The sequence below is a fragment of the Meles meles genome, chromosome 1 (assembly GCF_922984935.1).
Source record: "Meles meles chromosome 1, mMelMel3.1 paternal haplotype, whole genome shotgun sequence".
Classification (NCBI taxonomy): Eukaryota; Metazoa; Chordata; class Mammalia; order Carnivora; family Mustelidae; genus Meles; species Meles meles.
This window is the reverse complement of record NC_060066.1, coordinates 136,445,070-136,470,014: the sequence shown is the minus strand read 5'-3', so window position 1 is coordinate 136,470,014 and position 24,945 is coordinate 136,445,070. Positions and strand designations below refer to the sequence as shown.

Genomic DNA, 24,945 nt, shown 5'->3' with positions numbered 1-24,945 from the left:
CAAAGTGCCTATTTTAATGTCTCCGTCCTTGTGTTATTCGGAACAAGCCAGCCTTTAAGGGTGTAAAGAACCATTGTGGAGAGGAGCTGGTGAGGAAAGAGAGGACTGCATGGATGTGAAGCCAAGTCCCTGGACAGATGCAAGGCGCTGCCCTCGGCAGCCTTAGGGCAGCGGCCTGAACGTACCTTCGGGTGAGGAAGAAGTGGTGCTGGATGAGGAGAGTCAGGAGGAAGTACACAACCCCTTCTGCGGCCATGGCAACCAGGTTCTTCCCAATCAGGTCCCACTGGAATGGGTTTGTGGAGTGCTCCTCACCTGTGGACAGGAATGAAGTCCACTCAGCTGCCCCAGCTGCCCCCAGAGACCTGGTCACACTGTTTGGCCCAGCTGGACCAAGCCTGATGCAAAGGAGTAAGCAAGAGCTGGACCCAGGCCCCAGCTCAGTTGCTCTAGTCAGAGCAGAGAAGAGTCGGAGCCTGCTCCTGGCCTCTCCTGTGGCTCCTCAGTCACAGAGACAGAGGCAATTGATCCCTTGTGGGCAGAAGTATACTCCCAGACCCACCAGGTGTCCCCCTGCTCTAGCCCAGGCTGCAGGTCTGGCAGAGGAACCCCCCGGCAGCTCGCCCCTGCGCAGAGGATCTGGGGACTCGAAGGCCACCCACCAAACCGGGCGTAGACATCCGTCACGGCCTGGCTCAGCGCCAGGTCAATGAGGCCCCGGCCCAGGCAGAAGTGGGGGAAGATAATGAGCAGCTTCCTTAGCACGGCATTGAATCTGAGCAGTGTCTGAAACACAGAAAAACAAGGCAGTCAGTTGTGGGGACTGAACCCACCTGACCCTCCTGAGCAGGGTGGGGCCTGGAGGCCCTCGTTGGGCAGGACCGGGGTAAGGCCTGCAGATGGAGGGGGTCTAGCAGCCAGGCTGGCTGCAGGAGGGATCTGTCACACAGATATGGAGGTTCTGGAATACTCACAGGAGGGGCCACTAGGCAGGCAGCCTGCCTGGGGAGCTGTCACGGCAGACTCCCTTACACACGAGCCCTCTGAGGCATTTGTTCCTGGGAGAGGCAGCAGCTGCCGGGAGTGCAGCCCAGGCTCTTCCTCCTGTGGTGCAGCTGTGAGCTGTGATGAGCTTCCGAGGCTCTTGCATCTGCTCTTAGCCCTGCTTGTGCTAGAGGGGAGAGGGGCCCTGTGTGTCTTCCGGCTCTGCTTTTCAGCTCCCACAGGACAGCTAGGTGTCTGTGGCTGTTGCCAGTAGAAAAACGGGACGGGGACTCTCTGGTGTGTGTGTTGAGTTGGGGAACTTGTTTTCGGGTGGGCAGATGGTGGTTGCTACTTTAGCCCAGCAGTGGTGGCCAGAGCCTCCCCTAAGAGGGCAAAGGCTGCCCATTAATCTGCCCCCACCCCGCCACTACAGCACAACTGGCTTCCTTCTGGTCCCCACACCTTTGCTCACTGACCCCTCTCGCTCCCCTCTCCATGGCCCCCCCTCCTCCCAGCACAGTGGTTTTTTGCCTTTAGGCCTTTGGGCCCCTAGCTTCTATTAACGACTGCTATCAGGAAAGAATGCTCTCTTCCTATCTGTTCTCTGGCAGATTCCAGAACTTTGGAAAGCTAGCTGGAGCAATGCCTGGGTAGCTCAGTCCATTAAAGATCCAGCCCCTGGTTTTGGCTTAGGTCACAAAGTCAGGGTCATGAGATTGAGCCCTACTTAAGGCTATACGCATAGCATAGAGTCTGCTTGAGATTCTCTCTCCCTCTCCCAAATAAATAAATAAATAGAATTTCTTTTTTAAAGCTAGCTCAAATAATCCCTTCTCTCAAAAGCCTTTTCAGATTTCTATTAAAATACCTACTGCTCTCTGTTAGTATTTACAACACTGTCACAGGGTTAAGTACTTACTTGCCCGCCGTCCCTGTTAGTCATTGGTCTCTGAAGGATAGGGACTGGGTCCTAATTATTTTGGAGGATAGGGGCTGGGTCCTCCTTACTCAATGATTAGCTCATAGTAGGCACCTCATTATTTATTAAATAGGCTAATCAAATCCTTCTTATTCCAGGCCAGGCTCAACGGAATTTCCTCTGCCCGGATTCTCCTGAGCCCTGTAGCCTAGCACTTTAGCTCATTCTGATCTGCAGTGTTTTATCTGTCTCCTTCCCTTGCTGTTCTATCACATGCTGTCTTACAGAATGTCAGGTACTGTGGTTCATATCGGTTCCTCGCTTGGGGCACAGGTTGTTTCTAGACTGGCCTGGGAGTTCCTGCAGGGTAGGATAAGCAGCTCACATGGGTTTACGCCTGCACCATCATTACGTGGTGTTGATGCCTCTTGATTCGGTGGGGACAGCAGCTCTGGGACCTGGGAGCCTCCTGAGGGATAGGGGAATCTCTGTAGCATCTGCCTCTCTGAGGACTTACAGGAAAGTAAGCAGCTTTTCTGCGAGGCTCCGGAAATGTCAGCTAGATGAGTGTAGCCCTCAGCAGGGAGAGTGTTTCGAGTTGCTTTGAGCTTACTCTTTAATTTTTCTGAAGTAACACAATCTCTTAAGACACAGTGGGCTGTGAGCCCGTGACAAACAGTTCTGAAGAGGAGCATTTTCAGTCTGCCAGGAGGCTCTGTCATTAGCAGAGTCTGTGTTCTTTCCCATCCATCTCTCTTCTGGGGTCTGACTGTGACAGAGTACATTTTTTTTTACAAGTCATGGGACAAATGGGGTTTTGTTGCAGGAAGTCTGACAAGGTCTGGGAAAGCATCACTCAGGAGGCCATGGGGCTGAGGGTGAGTGGAGATTGCCTTAGGGTCCAGCATGGCCCAGAGGCAGGAGTGGGGACAGGGTTCACAGGACAGCAGCACTGATGTGCTGGCTGGTGTGCACCCCCTGAACTCAAAAGACCTAGTGAGGGAGGAACAGGCTAGAGAGGCCACTGGCAGGCCTGCTGGGGCTTGAGAGTGCTCAGGGCTGGGCTGGCCACAGCCAGGCTCAGACACAGCCGGCTGTGGGGGTGGGGCGCACAGACAGTCCCGGAGCTGCTGCCATTGTTTTAGGGGTTAGCCTGGCTGGCTCTTTCTGGGCCAGGAGATGTCTGGGGAGCATGCACAGGACAGCTGTACTTCATAGCTCAGAAGAGTGATTCACTCAGCACCATACATTTCTAACCCTATCCTCAGAATTGAGCTTCATATAGAATAGTGTTACTCCATTACTATATGTAGAAGAAAGTAGGAGAAAGAAAATTTATGCATTTGCTTATTTGTTGCCAGAACACCTAAGAAACAGAAATGAAAGGTCGTCTCTAGAAAAGCAAAGTAGGTGACTGGGAGACAGGGATAGGAAGGAGACTTCCTTGTAGGCCTTTTCGTTCCTTTGAAATCACGTCAATGCACTCACACATATATGTGTGACTGTGTGTGTGTAGAAAATCCTAATACCCAAAGTCACCAAGGAAACTCTGAAGGAGTAAGAAAATCTAAAAGCTTGGGATCACAAAAGGTCATTTGTAGCTTGCAAAATGAGCTCAGAAAACCGTGAGACTCGGAGCACACAAATAGAGTTAAATGAGCTTACTGAAAACAAGGAAGGAAGGAAGGAATAGAGGGAGGAAGAGAGGGAGGGAGGGAGGAAGAAGAGGGAAAGTGAAGGGAAGGAGGCAAGCAGCAAGCGGAAGGATGGAGAGAGGGAGGAAAGGAAGGGTGTCCAGCCACAGCATTTGCTTCTGGCTCCGCTTGACCGTCAGACGCTCTCTCTGGTGTTTTCGTAATCCAACAAGGAAGCCACAGAAATCGTGCTCACCTGGTTATTCTCAAATAGTTCCAAGACGAAGGTGATAGCACTGCTGTTGATGCCGATAAACAGATTAGCACAAGACAAGGCCACGTAGGCTGTGCTGGGGGTATCAAACAGGAAGGACGCTGGGTACATCAAGGGAATGACTGCCCATCTGTGAGGGGAAACGACACAATGCAGTGCGACAGAGTTGCAGTCTCTGTACCACTAGATACAATGCATTCCCCCACACGAGAGGACATGGCTGCCCTGGCGAGAGTCCCAGGATGACCAGAAAGCAGCTCCGTCCCTTGGTCTTCATTCCTCATCTTTGAAAGGAGACAGTGATTTCTTCCCTGGCTACCTCACCGGGGTTTGGTGAGGAGCAAGTGAGATGGTGGCTGTGAACATGCCTTTTACCAGGCAGAGGGGCTGTGTCTACCCGCATTGCTTCCCACTCTAGTCGGGATCATCAAAGCCAAGCTGAGATCCCAGGAGGCTCATCTTCACAACTGACAGTCCTGGCTCCTGAATTCTTTATTTCTAAGAGAGATGAACAGAGACCACCGCTCCAGCAAGACTTCACTGGCCCTTGCAGGAAGGACCAGGTGTCATTATTTCCATTTTACAGATGAGGAAACTGAGGCCCAGATGGGATAATTACTTGTCCGTGGGTCCATACACAATGGGGAGTAGGCCAGGGTATAAAGTTGCATGTCCTGCTCTATGATTCTATGGGATTTAATCCCTGTGTCATCCTCTGGCCCTGGGTCAGGGGCAGCCTTTCAGCTGCAGTCTTCTGTGTGCAAATAGCTCTTGGCCAGTCCAGCAGGAGACACTGAAATGGACAGGTTGGCTATGGATGAATGAAAATCAGAGACGGGTGAGGGGTGGGAGAATGAGGGACTCCCAGACCCTGGTCAGGCCCCAGCTGGAGTGGAAGAAGATTCATTCGAGCCTCAGGAGCAGCTCCGTGCGTGGAGTCCGCAACAGATTCCTGGTCAGTAGCAGCACACCCTGCGGAGGGTGCTAACCTGGCTGCCAGAAACCCTGGTTTCCTGTCAGAAGAATACACCCCTCTCTTGGCTTCCCTTTGGGTGGCATTAGCTAATGACCCAAACAACTCACCCATACAGCATGAGCAGGGCAACAAGGGCAGGGAGATTTTCTGGAGAAGTGTAGGCTTTCTTCTGAAACCCGATGAAGATTCCCACCACCAGAGCAGCGCTCACAGCATAATTCATCTCGAAGAAAGAAGAGGAGAACAAGACACTGAATTTCTCAGGACCTCTGTCTCCTGTTCCATAAAATGGGGGTGGGGGCAGGCTCCTCCAGCACTTACAATGGTTTGGGATTCTGACCATTTGTCTAAACAGTTCTTGGTCAGCCAACACATATCAAGTTGTCCCTAGTCCTCCTACAACTCCCCACTCCCACCTCCCAGTGCAGGGAAGCTTCAGTCTCTATCTTTGAGAGAATGAGTTCTAAAAATCAACCTGATTTCTCTTTTCTCTTTCTAATTGGTCATGAAGTCCTACTGATTCTTCTTTCTAAGCATGTCTCTTGAATACAGAAAACCTCAAAATGTTTAGTCCTTGGCATCATGAAGTTCAAATAGTCGCACTATTTGAACTATTGAACAAATAGTTGAACTTCATGAGGCCTTTTATCACTTTATCCCTTTTCTTCCCTTCCTACATAATTCAGTCCTAAAGACATTAGGACAGATAGGAAGAGGTGGGCAGCCACAGTGGCTAGCATTACCTCCCACCCAGACATCCACTCTAGACTTCTATACACGTTTCTGCTCAGGCTCAGAGGTCTCTGTAGCTAGGCACATGCATGAGTCCGCCCAAAGTACAAATTCTACAATCCTTGCCTTTATTTTTTTTTAATTTATTTTATTTATTTATTTAAAAAATAAATTTTATTTTATTATATAATAAATATATAATATATATAAATATTTTATATAATAAAATAAAATTTATTTTATTTATTTTAAAAAAAAAAAGCAGAATGCAAAACCCAGCACTTTCATGTTTAAAATTCTTATCCAAAGTGAGGCCTGAGGATTCTGACTCCTCCCTGTGCATTTGTAAGTGTTTTCTTAGGTAGATAGGATAGAGAAGAACAAATTTAGTTGCTACTGACGGTTTCTGGTTTTGTATTACTCAGTGATGACTGTGGTTAGGAAGCTAAGCTCAAAGAAACCATGTGTTTAAAAACCCTAGTATTTGTCATCATTATTCAAAACCACCGTGAAAAAGTTGTTTGTGTTGGTTTCCATCATGATATCTCTTAACATAACATGAAATGGAGACTCATGTTAATCTTACAATGCTGGGATAAAACAAAGGATCTTGTTAGCCACAGTGCCCAGAAAACACTGGAGTTGATGTCATAATGACCCCTGCTACATTATAATTAAGGCTTTGCTGCCAATTTATTTTGACCCTGTGGTCTGTCATAAGATAACTCATCCTGACTCCTTCCTGCCCCCAATAATCCTGGTTGTGAGAGAGGTGGCAGTCTGCTGTTGACTCGATAAATAATCTTTTCTTTATATTCCCTAAAGCGGTGGCTAATCTGATTTGGTGCAGGTCTGGTTACTTTGGGAAAGCAAAGTAAGGCCACTGGGTAAGGTTGCCAGATTTAGCCAATAAAAATGTAGGATTGCTCATTTATATTTGAATTTCAGATAAACAACCGATCCGTTTTTTATTAAAAGTATGTATGCATACAGTATTTAGCAGGTGGAATATACTTATACTAAAATCATTGTTTTATCTGAAATTTAGATTTAACTGATGTCCTATATTTATTCAGTGACTCTACCTCAGGAGAAGTTCCATCCTTCTCCCTTAAGGGGTGGATCAGGATGTAAGAAGAGAATGTAGGATGAAGGAGCTCTCGATACTACCTCTTCAGCCCCAGATTATTCCCAGGAAAGGCAGCCTTATGTCTGCAGCTCACTAATTATTCAGTGGGTCAGAAGGCCCTTGGGGCAGGGCAAGCAAAGCCCCAACTCAGTAGCTGTTAAGTTGGGTCCCACATCCTTCCCTGGCTTGGACCTCCTAATTCTGTGCCTTTCCAAGAAACAGCGAACACACAAGGCCCTCATCACAGCACCTGGCAACAGCCCACCCCACTAGGTCCCCTCGGTCAGACCAGACAAATACCTGTCCACCGTGGGCCTATGGAAGCAATGACCTGACACTTACAATGTCCCAGAGGAAATTGGTCAGCCAGTAGGTGGTGGGGCTCACTCCGCTGACAAACTGGAGGTGCTTGGCTTTGTTTACCCTCTCCTGGATCAAATAAAGGACAAAGCTGGCTGGGACGAAGGACATGGCAAAAATCACACAGATTGCAACCACGGCATCCACCGAAGTGGTCAGCCTGCAGGAGGATGAGAGACACGGTGAGAGAGAGGTGAAGGAGGAGCAGAAGCTGGAGAAGGACAAAGTTGGGCTCAGGCTCAGTTAGCCTCACCCAACTCCAGGTAATAGCCTCCAGAATCCCCTGGAAGCTTGTTGTTTCACTCAGTTGGGCTAGTCAAACTGGGTCAAGGTTACGTGGATATCTGTGGGTTTCCTATTCCATGATACTACTGAATACTAGTATTAATGTTAATATCAAACATATTTCATGTTAATATAATAATCTAAACAAATTTTGTTACCTTTTCTAATTATTTGTTGGTGTACAGAAATGGATTCTTATATTAATCTCATATACTACAATGTTCTTATGACTTCTCATAATTTGTCTATAGATAAGTCCTGGATTTTCCGTTTAGACAACAATATGGTCTGCGAAATCCTGTTCAATCATACTTTCAAGAAACATATTACAACATGGGGAAATATTCATAATGTAAATTTAAGTGAAAAGAGAACAGGCCAGTCATATAGGAGCTTGGCTCTCTTCACTCTCTCCTGGATCTCTGAGAAAGCGTGTGGCTAAGGCGGCAGGTGTGGCTGAGTCCCACCTGCACATCACACAGGAGCGGCGTGCTGGCCCGGGACAGAGCCTGCACAGAGAGCGGAGCACTTCTACTAATTCCCATGAGGCACCGCGTGTGTCAGGCACAGCCCTGCTGAAACTACAAAAGACACAATCCACACACGCAGGAAGGAGAGAATAAATAACCAGAAGAAAACACACAAAATGTTTAGAGGCAAGACCCTAAACTCTGTGTGGGGGGTTGTAGAAAATAAGTTTTTAAAAACTCTGTTCTATACACTTTATTTAACAATCATATACTCTTTTATATACTGTTTTTATAACCACAGAAGACTTATTTCTTAGTTCAGATTCAAGAGGCTGGGCTGCAGATGCAGAAATCTCGGCTGAGGGAGAACTGGCATAGGACAGACTATTCTTCCTCAGTTGAGGGCCTCAGAGGGTGTCCAAAGGAAGGCCCCAGGGGACCAGGGCCCAAGCTTTAGCCAGTGACACTTGGCACATTCGGGGCGAGTGTTGAGGGCACTGAATACACTGGGATAGGAACATGAGGACCCTCGCAGTCTCCCAGAAGTTTGCACTCACGAAGCCCTCCCCACTAAATACAGGCCTCGAATGGCGCACACATACTACAGATTGCCTGGGACTGCTATCTTTCACTGCCTGAAGCTATGCAGTGAGAACCTAAGCTTGAGGAAGGCAAGGATCTGTTGACATCTGGAAAGCTTGGCCATCTGAGGGAAATTCCTGGAATCTAAGATGATTACTCTGGGAGATGAAAGATTGGCTCCACTTTCCCAGTTCCCGGCAGTCACTTTGCAAACTGGTAAGGAGAATATTTGTGTAAGCTCCAGGAGCAACTTGGTATCAAGAGCCAAAAGGGAAGAGAACCAAATCTATGCTTACTTTCCAAATAAATATGAAGAGAAAAAATGGCCAAGCAGTTTGGTACATGAGGCACTTGAAAGTCTCATGTTCGTGTATGCCTGATTTAACAACCTTGCTAGCCTGCCCAGCAGCTCACGGTAGTGAGAATCCTCTTGGGGTGTCCCAAGAGGGGAGAGGGCTACGGGCAAGCTAGGAGGCTGTGGGCCACGGCAGCTTACACTGTGATCTCTGAGAGCTGTTCCTTGGTCAAGTTCAAGGGCTGGCTGATGACGGTGATGCCGTACTCCTCGGGGTTCTTGTCCTTGTGCAGGCTGGTCCGTAAGATGGCATTGTGGGCCACATTGAGAAAGCTCACCAGGGCATGCCAGCCTTTGTTGTTAAACCACACCTACAGAGCAGACATGGGCTTTGTTAGGCTGTGCTACAGCTGTTTAAAGAAAAAATGAGCTGCAGGGAGGAAAGGTTTGGCAGCTGGAAGACATTCCAGGCTAGATTTCAACAGGAGGAGGGATGGAATGTAATTAAGCTGGAGAAATAAAACTAAAATAAGTAGCTCACGTGAATTTTTAGCTCTAGGGCAGATGACAGGACCAGTACCTTAATGTTGTCTTCAGTTTCTAGATGTTTAAGGAAAGCAGGCATTTCCTTAGAGGCTTCTCTGGTGATAGGGCCCTAGAAAACAGCACAGGGGGTTTTTTCTCCACTTAACACTCATGATTATTTTGTTCCATGATAACCAGCACATCAGAAGTTCTACCCAAATCTCCAGGCTGTTTACATACCCCGCTCACATTCATCATCTGGCCAAGGCGGCTTAAAAATTCAACAAGGGCTTCCCCAGTGATGGGAAGAACTGGGAGCTTTCCTCCAATGGAAATTCCTCCGTACCTGACAAAGGAACAAGAAGTCCTCAAGTCGGGGCCACGAACCATGCTTGTGGGGCTTCACACCTGTCGATAGCTCTCTTGGGTTCTGCAGGGCAGTGTGTACTTTGGGGGGAATTGTCCGGACTAGTCAGCAACAGGGCTCCACTTTACAAACCAACTATCAATGCCTTCTGGTTGCCTCCAGGATAAGTCCCCATCTTTACGGAGTTTGGTCTCTGCCCCCCTCTCCAGTGTCGCCCCTCTCATGCCTTCCCGCACGCAGCACAAGCCAGCCATGTCAGATCACTTCCAGAGCCCCCGCTGGTCCAGGCTGCCTTGGTGTCTCTGCCAGTGTGGGGATGCTAGCTTCCTGGGAGTGCCTGGCCCCCCCCTTTTTTTTTAAATTTTTTTTTATTCATTTGACAGACAGAGATCACAAGTAGGCAAAGAGGCAGAAGAGTGAGAAGGGGAAGCAGGCTCCCTGCCAAGCGGAGAGCCCGATGCGGGGCTCGATCCCAGGACCCTGGGACCATGACCTGAGCAGAAGGCAGAGGCTTTAACCCACTGAGCCACCCAGGCGCCCCCCTGGCCCCTTTGTGAGCACCTGGCCGACCCGGGCTCATCTGCCATATGTCATCTTCTTTCTGAGGTCTTCCCTGACTCTGCCCACACCCCGACCAAGGATTCCTTTTTGGTGTCAGTCCTGTGCTTTGCAGATCCCCTGCCCTAAGTCTGCTGTTAGAACTTGAACTGGGGTCCTGTGTCGGATCTCCCCTGCTCTCAACCATCTTTCACACTGCTTGGCAGTCTGAAGTGATCATTCTCAAACACCAATCTGGGCCTGTCACTCTTGGGTGTAAAGCCCTGCAGTGGCAGGATAAAAGCCAAACTCCTTGACAGAACAAAATTAATCTGCTGCTTAGGCAAGGCAGAGGAGGGGAACTTTATTTCTCAGGGACTCAAACTGCCCCACGCCCCATTTCTGCTTCAACTGAGGCCCCACATTTCCCTCTAGGGAGCAATTCTAAAGGCTGGATTTCCATTTCATGGTTTAAAACCCACCCAGGAAATCAAGTTAGTATCAGCTCTGCGTTCGTTCTAGAGGCCCTATTGCTGAGGGAGACCAGCTCACTCTTAGAATATTCCTCCAAGCCTCCGAAACCACTTGAGATTCGAGAATGCCCCAGGAATGGGGTGAGTCTGGGGCTGGGCTGGACTCCCTGAGGCTCAAGAGGGATGGGCCACAGAGTGGCAGGACTTAGGTTACCGGACCTGTCACTGCTGTTCTCCACTGTTACCCTTGTGAGGTTTTAGAAACCCCTCTGAGTGGGAATGCTCTGGAACACCTCTTAAGGGAACACCACCTCCCCTATATATTCTCCAAGGAGATCTATTGCTTAGCCACATAGCCTTCAGGACATGACTTGCAATTTCCTGAGTATGTACTGAACAACCCATGTGGCTCCAGGTGTGGTGTTTTTTTTTAATGTGCAGTGATTTTAAATGGATCAATCTGAGATTTTAATTTCTTACAAAAGTAGTTTCTTACCTCTGCTCGTTGACCCAGAATTTGCTCTTCAAGCTAAAAGCCAAAACAAATTATACAATGAGTCCCCTAAGGAAGGCGGTAGTGTTAACTTTCTTTCCAAACACTCACTGGGGCCGCTCAGTCTAGCGGGGGCAGTTTTGCATTTCCTGGTATCCAAACAAGGCAGAAGCCTCCAGGCCCAGAGGCGGAGCCCAAGTGCACATGCAGAGTAAGGACTGTGCTCCAAGTCATAGCCTGCATTCTGGGCTTTCTGGGTGGTCCTGTGGTCAAGGTCATTTGTCAGACCATGTGGACCCAGAAAATGGGGCCACCACCAAATCAGTGTAGAGAGAAGGCTGCAGCCCTCCCATTTCCCACTCTGCACAAACAAGACTCTAATATTAATCACTTGCACACTGGGGAGAAATGCTGACTTAGTCCAAGCCCAAAGTTAAAAGACTGGCTTCCAGCCAGTCAGGGGTAAAATGACGAGTAATGAGCAGATGCCAATTCTAGACCTCACAGTTCAGGCCCTGTCAACGTTCACTGTCATCAAGCACAGAATTCCATATTGCAAATTTACTGCTGAGAGCAAAGTTTGGGAAGGTTGTGGTTTTATTGCATTATCGAATAAATACTATGCACACTGCTCTTATTCTTGTGCTCGGATGGTGTTTTTTCATTTTGCTAGTGCTGGCTTGGCACTGCCTTCTCAGCAGCGGCTCTCCCCACTGGCAGCGTGTTCTAGTTAACCGAGTCGGCTTATCCTTTGTTCGGGGCCTGGCAGAGGAAGCAACTGAAAGGACTATGACAATTAGACAGTATGTGTTTTATTATGAGGCCCCAGAGCACACGGGGACTGAATCAGGGTTCCCCAAGACTCCCTTTCTAGAGCATGCTCTTGTCAAGCTCTGACAGCGGCTGCTGACACGGCCCTTCCTCCCTTGGGGCCAGAGAGGAGCAGCTGCAAGCTGACGAAAGGGAGAAGAACTCAGGGGGCACACTGAAGGGCAAGGACCCAGGGGACAGTTTACAGCTAGGGCGCCACAAGGTGACCCAAACTTGGCCAACCTGTGGCCTTCCTCACAGGCTGTCATCCCACTCTGCTTTTTTTCTATGTTGGCCTGATTTGTTCCTTTCTCCCGTGCTTCTCTCCTTTTCTCTTTTTTTTCTCCTTTACTCTCCCCTCAAAATGTTGTCTCTCATTCTGCCTAGTTAAAACATGAGGCTGCATTACTGGGTGAATTGTGGGCTTTCTTATTTTATTTTTAATGGTGCATGGGTTAAACTTAAAACTACTTGGCCTAAATAAAACAAAAAATGACAACAAAACTAATCTTAAGTTGCATTTTTACTTATGTATATCTCAATTGCTTTTTCGGGTAAATCAGGAAAAATAAAATTTCACTGCCCTGATTGCCAATAAGCTGTGAGAATAGATTATCTTCTGTCTCTAGTTAGTACTTTCTACAGGGAGCCAGCTTGTAAATTATGAAAGAATCTCTTCTTACCTGCTTCGTATAAGAGAAGGATATGTTTTTACCAAGAAGTCAGAGATGTTCCGGTTTGTAAGGTCTTGTAGAACTTCAGTGCTGCGCTGTATTCTCTGAGGCAATGAGACATCTATGTTAGTCACCTTGGAATCTGTGGCTTGTTCTCTAAAAATTATTTATGGACTCAGCTGCTGGGAAGACACTAAATAAAGCACTGGCATATCCCTAGTTCCCACATTAAAGATGTGGGAGCCATCTTGGATCCCTCTCTTTTCTCCAATCCATTGACAAGATAGGAGAGTTGCAACTCCAAAGTAAATCTCCATTCCATCCCCACTGCTCCAGTTCCAGAATACCACCTTAGTCCAAGCCTCCCCTTGGACCTCACCTGGACATCGACAGAAACTTTCAGACTGGCCTCCCTTATTCTGCCCTGGCCTTCTAAAATCCATTTTCCACCCAGCAGCCAGACTGAGCTTTAAAAATACAGATCAGAATACCCCAGTCCTTGGTTTCCCCATTCCAATAAACCCCAGGTTCCTCTGAGGATCATCATCAAGGCTGACACAGTCACAATCTGGACCTGCCCTTCTCTCTGAGCCCTTTGGCCACCACTTTCCTTACTCTTCACCCTCCCCACCTGTTCTCTTTTCTTCTCCACTGTACACCCCTCATTCCTGAGGGAGCTCTGCACTTGGCCATGCCGTCTGCCTGCATTGCTTTGCCCAGACAACTTCCCATGGATAGTTCATCATCATTCATGTTATCGGCCTACATTTTACTCCTCAGGGAAGTATTTTCTATTTCTAGTCACTCTCTATCATAACCTACTGCTGCAATATCTTCTCATCTGCATTTCTATCTCACATTCTCCTTCCAATTCATCTGCTCCCTTGTTTTTAATCTGTTACCTCTCTGTGTGATATCAATTCTAAGAGAGCAGGGACTTTCTAATACCTGGAATGTACCTGGAGTGTAGGTGAAACAATAAATTTGTGACACGGATGAAAGAATTCAAGCAGTCCCTTACAATTTAGATTGCCTTCAAAACAGATCGAGAACTGGAAGCTGGTTTCACCTTTGGAAGATTCAAAAAGCGCATGCGTTCGGCCACCAGGTGGCAGTATTACTTTAAATTTGGGTCTACATAGTGTTGGTGCAGTACTGGTCAAGAACCTGGGGTGTCAAGGGTACAACTCAGAGTCGCTAAGGGTATTTCTGGTGAAATTAAAAACACATCACACATACCATCACGTACTATTCTTTTTGTTCTTATACACTTTCTGCCTCCCCCACCCCTTTCCCATTTTACTTCTCTTCAATTTACTTTCTTCACTTGGTTCCTCCAATGCTAGGAGAACTAGCATCTACTGAATGCTTACTGTGTGTCAGGCACTTTGTTAAATGCTCTATATTCATTGTCTCCCTTAATCATTATACTCTTAGGGAAGAACTGTTGCTTTAATTTACGGTCGGAGAAACCGAGGTCCGGAGAGCTCAGCTAACTTGTACCAGGTCACAGAAGTTATAGGGGGTTGAGCTAGGAGTTGAACCTACATTGGTCTGTCTCCCTAGCCCTGCTCGTTCCACTCCATCACCTGCTTCTTAAGCTAAGAATGGCACCCAGGGGACCTGCCACGCTACCCTGGTAGAAACTAGGCTGGGAGAGTTGCTGGTGTCTGGTAATTTGTGATAAATTATTTTCTAAAAATTCTACCAAATAAAAGACTCCTACAACTTGATCTCTGTGTATTCTAGAAGTCAGGAATGGAGCAGTTCCACATCAGGACCTGCCACCGTTCAAAGACTGTTAGGACAGGAAGGAATCCTAGGGAAGACTGCATCACCACCCCCATTTTCCTGATGTGTACAATTTACTAGCTCTGCGGGAAGCCCACATGCTTCGGCTTTATTCCAGGCTGAATAGGAGAGTGTGTTTGAGTGAGTGGGGTGAGTGGGTCTAACTGTGAGCATGCATGTATGTGTGTGTGTAAAAGACACACAAATACACACAGCACCTCCTGAGCTGATGCTTGAGATTCAACTTTGCTCTCAAGAGAAGCATCAGTGATAGTGAGGAAATGCAGGAGTGATTAAAAAAAAAATACAATCACAGGACTGGCTTGCCTTTTTCTAGGACTCTGGCTATGGAGATCTGTTAAGTTTTCCCACCAGGAACCAAGGACTAATTATTGAAAAGAAAAGCTCCTAAGCTAGGCAGGAAGTCTTGAAGGTAGGATCCACTGAGGAAACAAATTTCCACGTAGCTCTGCTTTGCCTTACTCCCCTGTGTTCCCAGCCAAGGACTGTTGTGCTGTGTCCCACTGCCTGATGTATCTGAACAGAAGCAGCCGCAGGTTCCCTCAGCCATCCCAGAAGAAGCAAAGCTTCCTCTTGGGGTACGGAGAATTGGAACAAGCTCCCTGATTCCCTCTTCTGAGATCTCTGTGATGCTGCAGTGGCTGAGTTATGATTCAAAGGGGAAACGTATTGCTTGAGAATTATAAAGGTAATATGCTTTTAGCAAATAAAAAAAGAGAAAGATAGGAGGATGCTCACAAACACAGAATCACTTATAGGCCAGCAGCTGTGACTGATGCTATGGCAAAATTTAGTTGTCCCCCATTATGTACTCTGCCCTAGTATGCCATAGTAACAGACTTTTTTTTTTTTTTTTTAAATTGGGTTCCAGGCCTCCCAGAATAAAGACTACAGAGTTTCCAGTCTTCCTTGATGTTTAGTTCTGGCTAATCATGTGTAAGAGAAAGTGCAATGTGGTAGCTTCTGGAAATCTTCCTTAAAAGATAGAGCATCTGTACACTTTGCGCACTCTTCGTCTTCTATTCCTTCTATTCCGCTACCAGGAAAGTAGATTCTGCCAGGCTGGCCAATGAGGCTAAGGCATATTTACCAGGGAGAAGCAATAAAACACAATGTGACAGACTGCCTGCGAAAACTTTCACTCGAGAGGGATACAAACTGTGTCTTATTTTATCCAAGGTGAGTCTGAGGTTGTCTTCGGTCAGTTTGAGGTTGTCTTCAGTTGAGTTGAATCTACTTCTAAATAATATAGTTGCTTTACCCACATTATTTCATTGATTTCTCATAATAACACTACGAAATAAGTAGTTATCTTTAACTTGTAAATGAGGAAATGAAGGCTCAGAGAGGCCACGTAACTAGCCTGGGGCTCTCTGACACCAATGTTGGTGTTCATCCCACCAGGACACGCTGATTACCGGGGAATCGTTCATTCACTGGCAGATCATTAGAGAAGGCCACACAAGGCCCAGTTCCATGCCAGTCAGCTGGGAGACTTGTTAGCAACTGAAGACAGAGGAAGACTTCTCTGACCCCTTTCACTGTCTCTGATGCCCCTGGGAGAGGCTCACTGGGGTGATACATCAAGGAGTTCAGAACTCCCAAAAGAGGGCGTCTGGGTGGCTCAGTCAGTTAAGTGGCTGCCTTCGGCTAAGATCATGATCCCAGCATCCTGGGATTGAGCCCCACATTGGGCTCCCTGCTCAGTGGGGACTCTGCTTCTCCCTCTCTCTCTGCCTGCTCGTGATCTCTCTCTCCCTCCCTCTCTTTCTCAAATTAATTTTAAAAAATCTTAAAAAAAAAGAACTCCCAAAAGAGGATGCTGCTCAGAGAAAAATGTAGGTAACTGGCTATGTTTGTCTGTGTGTGTGTGTGTGTGTGTGTGTGTGCACGCACACACACGTATGCATGCAAGCACGTGTATGCATGTTGGTTACACAGCATGTGGCAAATGTCTTAATTAGGTTGTTAACAAGTGTCCAAATACATATGCATTTGAAGGGACACTACATTGTTTAAAATGGAAAATACTGAAAACTCACATGTTCAATGAGAGGTTAAACAAATTAAATGGAACGGTGGGACAGTATGCAGAGATTAAAAGTGATGATGTGTATATATTTATTAACATGAACATATGTTCATGGTATGTTTCTAAGTGAAAACAGCAGGTTTCAAATTATAGGATGATTTCTTTTCTTCGGACTTAACTATATTTTCTAATTTTTCTGTAACAAGCACACATGCCTTGCATATATTTTTTCCTTTTTAATGCTTTTTTTTTTTTTTAAAAAGATTTTATTTATTTGTCAGAGAGAGCGAGCACAAGCAGGGGGAGTGGCTGGCAGAGGGAGAAGCAGGTTCCTCGCTGAGCAGGGAGTCCAATGCAAGACTTGATCTTAGGACCCTGGGATCATGACCTGAGCCAAAGGTAGATGCTTAACCACCTGAGCCATCCAGGCATCCTGACTAGTATATTTTTTAATGCTTAAAGTTTTTTAAAATTTTAAAATTTTTTTTTTATTAGACTGAAGAGGGAGTGCCTGGTGGAAAATGGAGCAACTAGTTGAGACAGTGCCTTTAAGCATGCCCCTCTGAGAGGACCCGAGGACTCCTCTGGGCCCTCCCTCCGCTCTCAGTTTGAAATGTTAGTCAGCTAGAAACTCAGGAGGCACAGTGCATTTCCCCCAATCCCTGCTGTCATGGGCAGACTCACGGCCACTGGCTTCCCATGGAGGGTCAAGGTACCTGAGGGGGTGGGAGCCCCCCTGCGCCCTCGGGGCACTCAGGGAGCATGGTGAGCTTCTCTCTGGTGCTGCACATGCAGGAGGGCGAGGGGTCCTCTGGCGTCCATTTCTGCTTCTGGAGCAGGTGGGTGATGTTCGGGGACACAGAAGGAGTCTTCCAGGGGCTTGAATTGACACAGGGGTACTCCCTCATGGAAGGCAAAAAAATATTTCACAAGTAGCTCCAGTTGATAAAAATCCCTAAAAATGAGAAATAGTGCCCAACCTTCTCCTTAGCCTTTCCTCTATCTCTGCAGACCCACATATTTTCTTCTTCTATTCTTGGAAGTTAGTTTCTGCTCAAAAAAACTCAAGACCAGAATTTTATTGATTGACTAGGCGTGGGACTGGGCAATAACTATCTACTTTGTGGACTGTTTTATCTCCCTTCTTCCTCCTGGTACCTCTAGCTGCTGAGAAACAGAACAAATAAAAGAGGAGTTGGAGCTGCGTCTGTTTGGGTCTTTACCTACAGCTCTGAAAACTACTGAATGAGAGAAGCCATTAAAATTATACTGAAATTTTAGGATTCTTGGATTTCAATTGCCCTCTGTAACTCTCTTCTCTGTACTTACAGCAATTGAAAGTTATGTAATTAATGCCATTCTAGGTCCAATTAAACAAAAGCACATCCCCCATCTCCCTCCTTTCTCTGTTCAGATTCTTTTCCAAATACATTGTGGGAAGCATATGTCAACTTAGTATGGAACTTTCTATATTGGGAATTCTAGAAATACAGAGCTGCCCAGTGATGCAGGGGATTCCTAAGAGACAGAGACACCCTTGCACTGGGTGTTGAAGGAGAGGCAGGTGAAGGTCAGGGATGAGGAAGCACCTGTGTAACAGAGAGCAGGAAGGAGATGGAACCTCTCCTGACCTGCCAGCCTGGGACCCCACCCTCAGGGTTCCCCTGGGGCAGTCGCTGATGGGAGGACAGGGGTGCACAGGGACTTACGGAAGCCACTCTTCCTTCAGGCAGCGGTTGCCAAAGCCCGGCTTGTTCAGGAGGACATCTGCAAGTGCTGCCAGCTGCTCACTGCCTGGCTGGTCCAAACTAGACAGAGTGCGAGGGGCTTACTTGACAGATGCATGACTGGGACAAAGGGACAAAGCAGCTAACATGCAACTTGACAGGCATGCACGGAACGGCTGCTCCATGCTGGGCATGAATGCAAGCCATAGAATGCTGCCTAGGGGTGGCTGTAGGGTGCTGGGAAGGGAGGGTGCTGCTCCCATAGGCCTGGCGATCTGCTGGTGTATCATGTCTGCGCCTCAAAAAGATGGAGTTCAACCTACTCACCCAACCTTTACTTTCTCTTTCCTTACACTGGCAGTCCCCGTTGTCCACTTGGGGTCACCTTTCCCAAGTGACAGGTACATTAACTTCCTTTTGGAGGGCAGTCCAGGCCCCCTACCACATTGGTTGCTGTGGACAGGGGAAGGTCCCTCCAAGCAGGCTGACCTGGGAGTCCCACAACCCATGGGGTGAATGATAACCTTTAGGGATGAGTCTACACACCTGAAGAACGTGTACTGCTGCCCATACATCCAGGGGTGAAGGACCAAAGCCGGATATTCACCAAAGGGAGGGATGATGAGGGAAAGCATCAGAGCCAAAAACACAAAAGTGGCTGGGAGGACAATCTGTCGGAAAATAAACATGGCAATGTGAGCTGTGGTATGCTAAAGACACCCCCCCGACACACACACTCTCATACTTCTAAGCATTTATCTTGCAGAAGGTCGGTTTTCCGGGGAACATTATAAGGCAAGACACGCAAAGGCAAGATGTGTAGGAGAAAACAGACTGTGCTGGTGGCCACTGAAGAATGCATGAAGTAGGCCACCACTGAGCATTGAGGTAGCCAATCAATGTTCAGCCAGAAGTGAACTATGTCTGTTGGTCTGTAGGTTTCTACATCTGAATAACAAAATATTTAAAAAATTTAAAAAATATTAAAAAAAAGAGTGCCAAAAACAATGTATAGGTTGAATGCGATCCCTATCCAAAAACCAACAGCATTTTTCCCAGAGCTAGAACAAACAATCCTAAAATTTGTATGGACCCACAAAAGACCCTGAATAGCCAAAGCAATTTTGAAAAAGAAAAACAAAACTGGAGGCATCACAATTCCAGACTTTAAGTTATATTACAAAACTGTAGTAATCAAAGCAGTATGGTACTGTCACAAAAACAGAAAAATAGATCATTAGACCACAATAGAGAGCCCAGAAATAAACCCTCAATTAATCTTTGACAAAAGAGGAAAGAATGAGCCATGGGAAAAAGACGGTCTCTCCAAAAAACGGTGCTAGGAACACTACACTGCTACATGCAAAAGAATGACAGTGGACCACTTTTTTACACCACGCACAGAGATAACTCAAAACGGTTAAGGCACCTAAATGTGGGAACTGAAACCATAAACATCCTAGAAGAGAGCACAGGAAGTACTTTCTCTGACATTGGCCATAGCAACATCTTTCTAGTTATGTCTCCTGAGGCAAGGGAGATGAAAACAAAAATAAAAAACTATTGAAACTACATCAGAATAAAAAGCTTCTACACAGCAAAGGAAGTAATCAACAAAACTAAAAGGTGACCTCTGGAGTGGGAGAAGATATTTGCAAGTGACATATCTGATAGAGGGTTAGAATTCAAAATATATACAGAACTGATACAACTCAACACCCCAAAAACAAATAATCCATTTAAAAATGGGCCGAAGACAAGACAGACATTTCTGCAAAGAAGACGTCCGGATGGCCAACAGACACACGAAAAGATGCTCAACATCACTCATCATCAGGGAAATGCAAATCACAACCCCAGTGAGATACCACCTCATACCTGTCAGAGGGCCACAATCAAAAATACAAGAAACAAGTGTTGGCAAGGACGTAGAGGAAAAGGAATCCTTGGTGGGGATGCAAACTGGTGCAGTGTCTGTGGAAAACAGTCCGGAGATTCCTCAAAAAATTAAAAATAGAACTATCCTATGATCCAGTAATTGCAGTACTGTATATTTACCCCCCAAATACAAAAACATTAATTCAAAGGGACACATGTCCCCCTGTATTTAGTGCAGTGTTATTTATAATATCCAAACTATGGAAGTTGCCCAAGTGTCCAAGGGTAGATGAATGGATAAAGAAGACATGGGACATATATAATAGAATATTACTCAGTCATAAAAAAGAATGAAATCTTGCCGTTTACAATGACATGGATGGAGCTAAAGAGCATAATGCTAAGTGAAAGAAGTCAAAGACAAATACCATATGATTTCACTCATATGTGGAATTTAAGAAACAAAACAAATGAGCAAAGGGAAGGAAAAGAGAGAGACAAACCAAGAAACAGACTCTTAACTATAAGAACAAAGTGATGGTTACCAAAGTGGGGAGTGAAATAGGTGATGGGGACTGAGGAGTATGCTGGTCATGATGAGCACTGAGCAACATACAGAACTGCTGAATCGCTCCCCGTATTGTACACCTGAAACTAATATAACACTGTGGGTTATATTTTAAGAAAAGAGTAAAAAGGAAAAAGAGGCCAATGACGTTGATATGTAGGGTCATGTAGGGTCATAGCAAAAACGAATGCAAATATGACTTTACCCTTCACTGTAAAAATGAAAACAGTCTTAACATATTCACTATTATTTTCTCGGCTAAGCAGGTCGAACACGAAGAATATTTATGTTACTAAGAATCAAAATCAAGGTGGCAAGGAGCAAGCAAAGCCGACAAGACCTAAAGAGAGTGCCCATCCCTGTTTGAAGCTCCAACAGGAGAAAGCCCAGGAGAAGAGGGCAAGGCCAGGAGAGGGCCGGCAGACTTTGGCCACCAGCAGCTAAGCACAGGCAAGGACCGAAAGTAATACCTGGGCAAGGAAGTCCTTGTGGCTGCGCACAGTGTGATGGAAACGCTTGATCAGTAACGCCTGCACGTGTTGGAGGAGCAGGGGCGCCCCTGTGTTGAGCCGGCTGCGGTGCTCAGGCTCAGGCTCCGAGGAGGGCTGGCCCCCCCGGGGAGGAGCTGGTTCTGCAGAGCAGCCATCCGAGCCCTGGGGAATCTGTCTGGCCTTATCTCCAGGACCCAGCCAGGGGTGTTGGAGGCTGGTGTTTTCTCTCTTCTGTCGAGTGCCACCTGATTTGGAAGATTGAATTAATACATTTAGAAAAATACCTGCAGGGTATGGCTTTCATGCGCTCTTTATTTTCTTACTGCTCTGGTTTTCCCTTTCATTTAAAATAGCAACAGAGTATCAGGCCAGGTCTGTTAATATGCTTTTTTTTTTTCCCCATTTTATTTATTTTTTCAGCGTAACAGTATTCATTGTTTTTGCACAACACCCAGGGCTCCATGCAAAACGTGCCCTCCCCATCACCCACCACCTGTTCCCCCAACCTCCCACCCCTGCCCCTTCAAAACCCTCAGGTTGTTTTTCAGAGTCCATAGTCTCTTATGGTTCGCTGTTAATATGCTTTTAAACATTCTATTTTGGGGGGGGCGCCTAGCTAGCTCAGTCAGCAGAGCCTATGACTTAAATTCACGGGTCATGAGTATAAGCCCTACATTGGGTGTGGAGCCTACTAAAAAGAAAATAAATAAATAAAAATAAAATGACAATTCTATTTTTTAGTGTAAATCATCTATAGACAGAATTACCTGAAATCCTTTACAGATTCTCTACAGTAGCTAAAGAAAAGACCATATAAATGCATTGACAGAGAGGTCTAAAACATATAGCTAAGTAAAAAAAAAAAATCAAGGTTACAGAACAATATGTGTAATAAGATCACATTTGTGTTAGAAAGCACGTATATCACATATAACAAGTTATATGTTATACACATATACACACATACAGATGTAAGAGCAAAGCTCTCATGGAACACCCACTAACTATTAGTAGAAGTTACCACTGCAGGGGGAGAGTTGGGTAAGGGGTGGGGATGAAGGAGGAGGGTGATTTTAGCCTTTTTTGTATTATTTGAATTTTTAAACAGCAAAATATATTCATGTGTAACCTGTGGACTTAAGTAAAAGTCAGAATTGATTTTTCTTCCCCCTAAATTCTTAGAGGCCACTGAGAAGTGGTGGAAAGGCTAAGAGTTAGATGACCTGGGTTTGAATCCTGACTCTTACTAGATGCATAAATTGGACTGTCTGAATCTGAGGTTTCTCCTCTGTAAAACGAAAATGAAAACATTTCACAGGCTTGTTATAAGGATTAAACGAGCTAATATGTAAATATGCTTTAAGAACTACTCACTGCAAGTCATTAGTTATGTTGAAGCTATAGTTCATCATCACTGATTAATGTTAATTTTGTAGAAAGTGTTGTTGGACATAAAGGGAGAGCCTAGAGGACCGCTGGTTGGTCTATAGCCGCTTTCCTAACCTGTCCTAAAGTCCCCCAGCACAAGGGCAGCTGCAAAGGGAGTTGGGTCAGCCCAGTCATCCTTCCACTTAACACTCATGGACACCTGCAATGCAGCAACCCGGCTTCTGCAGGCTCTCTCACGACCTAGTGCCAGAGCCCCAGTGCTCCTGCCTCCTTTCCCTAATCTGGGGTCAGATTTTTTTTTCAAGATTTATTTTATTTTTTGGTAAGATTTTATTTATTTATTCGACAGAGAGAGAGCATGAGAGACAGAGAGCATGAGAGACAGAGAGAGAGCATGAGAGGGGGTCAGAGGGAGAAGCAGCCTCCCTGCTGAGCAGGGAGGCCGACTCGGGACTCGATCCTGGGACTCAGGATCATGACCTGGGCTGAAGGCAGTCGCTTAACCAACTGAGCCACCAGGAGCCCCAAGATGGATTTATTTTAAAGAGAAAGTGAGAGAGTGCAAGCAGAAGAGGGGAAGAAGGAGAGGGAGAGAAGAAGCAGACTCCCTGCTAAGTAGGCAGCCCAATGCAGGGCTCTAGATCACACTACCGTGAGATCACCACCCCAGCTGAAACCAAGAGTTGGGTGCTTAACTGACAGAGTCACTAAGGTGCCCCGTGAGCTCAGATGTGTTGTTTGCTTGGTTGGCCCTTCTTCTGGTAGGATCCTATGAGCTTTGCTCTCTGATGGCCCATCAGACTGGAGACCACGGTGGAGGCAAGAGCTGAGGGTGCCAGCAGAGGACAGTCAGAACCCTGTTTGTTCCTGGCTTCCTGCTGCCCTCTAGTGGTCAGTGACTGTGAGCCACACCTTTAGAGGCCACACTGAGCCTTTTGGTACCTTGAAACTTGGTACCCCAATGGATAGCTACAAATTCCTTCAGACTTTGGAGATAAGATCAGAAAGTGTCATCCTCTAAAACTGAGCCAATTAAAACATGCATTTAGACATCTGAAAAATGAGAGGCAGTGAGAGTGTGGACTTGGTCCTAGTTTGAGAGCTAAAGCCAGGGAGTAAGACTCGGAAGCCTGTTTGACTTTAAGGCAAGTCATCCAATCTGTGTGAGCTCAGTTTCCCCCAGATGGGGCTAACCCCTGTCTTAGCAGCCTCATGCAATTACAGTGACAATCAAAACAATGGATGTTACATGCTCTATGAAGTATAAAGGGCTAAAAATTTTGAGGTAAAAGATGATTTGTCAATTAGGATGTTGCTTAATCTTAATCAGAAATCACATACTGTGTTAAAACTTGGCACGTATTAACTCATTCAATTGAATAATATTAAAAGTTGGGTACTATTATTTGCCCCATTTTGCAGATGAGGAATCTGAGGTACAAATACGCAAAGCATTTACCCAAAGCTACTCAGTTAGCAAATTATGGAACCAGTTACGGAGATCTCCCTTACTCTAGAGGCTACACTCTTAACCTCGATCCCGGCATGTTTCTTTGGAACACCCTACTCTGTGCCCAGGCTGACCAGTCTTCTGAAGACTGAGAAGATCTAACTATTAAGGAGTATTTTGGGCTGATGAAAGCCCTAACTCTTGAAAACATCACAACTTCTGATATAAAATTGTATATTTTCATCCTGGTCTTGGTTAATGTAAGCCTTCATCTTTGGGTGACCTGGGAAAGTTCCATTTCTGTGTCTTTAAAGCTGGAAAGAATGCCTGGGTCCCATGGTGAGTTGCCCCTGCCCTCTCTGGCAGACTGCCCTTCCCTCCCCACTCTCTCAGGATTCCTGCTTCTTCTGGCCACCACACGACTCACCTGGGCCAGGCAGCACATTTGGGCTAGTGTATTTGACCACTGGTAGTTCTAGGCATAGCTGCTAAACAGACATCTAGGACCACTTATGAAGCAAGATGAAAACCATATATCTTAAGAGTTGGCATCAGAAACTTCACAGGGAGGAAACTGTCTTTGCACAAGAAAATACTATGATATTACTATACTGGGTAGAAAAAGGTAACCCGTAGCAGGAGCCCAAGGCATCGAAGGAGAATGGCATGCAGATTTGCCCGTGAACAGGAGAGAGGAAAACAGAATGGAGAGAGAGGAGCCAGAGCATTTTATCAGTGTGGGTGGATGCCTTTTATTCTATCAGAAGTGGCCCGTGTCATGGCAGGTAATCCCGCCTGTATGTCCCTCTCCTTATACCCTATGCTTCACAGTAAACTCACTCATGAACATTTTGTGTGCCTCTGGGGTTTTGGTAGAAATCACAGGAGGGGCTAGTTGGTGCACGGGCTCATACATGTAGAAGAGAGACCCCCAGATCCACAGAAATTATGACTTCCACAGTGGCAAGTTTCCATAGGGCACTAAATGAAGGTTCAGAATAATTTTATCTCTTTCTCAAAGAGACCAGAAGATTCCAGCTGGCATCTGGGTTGTATTCACTGTCACCATTACTAGGGAC

General features: G+C 46.3%; 1 protein-coding gene across 1 annotated transcript in view; it reads right to left on the bottom strand.

The window, feature by feature from the left end:
• The window catches only part of ABCA4 (ATP binding cassette subfamily A member 4), a 126,047-nt gene that overhangs the window by 21,500 nt on the left and 79,602 nt on the right, over positions 1-24,945 (bottom strand). Inside the window, exons 27-40 of the mRNA XM_046025848.1 lie at positions 21,007-21,272; positions 18,637-18,761; positions 18,073-18,171; positions 17,080-17,266; positions 12,529-12,623; positions 11,039-11,071; positions 9,406-9,511; positions 9,221-9,295; positions 8,842-9,011; positions 6,991-7,168; positions 4,895-5,010; positions 3,794-3,941; positions 663-786; positions 186-315 (exon numbers count right to left, since the gene is read on the bottom strand). Coding sequence (XP_045881804.1) covers positions 186-315; positions 663-786; positions 3,794-3,941; positions 4,895-5,010; positions 6,991-7,168; positions 8,842-9,011; positions 9,221-9,295; positions 9,406-9,511; positions 11,039-11,071; positions 12,529-12,623; positions 17,080-17,266; positions 18,073-18,171; positions 18,637-18,761; positions 21,007-21,272 — 1,852 coding nt within the window. The remainder of the gene's footprint in view (positions 1-185; positions 316-662; positions 787-3,793; positions 3,942-4,894; positions 5,011-6,990; positions 7,169-8,841; positions 9,012-9,220; positions 9,296-9,405; positions 9,512-11,038; positions 11,072-12,528; positions 12,624-17,079; positions 17,267-18,072; positions 18,172-18,636; positions 18,762-21,006; positions 21,273-24,945) is intronic.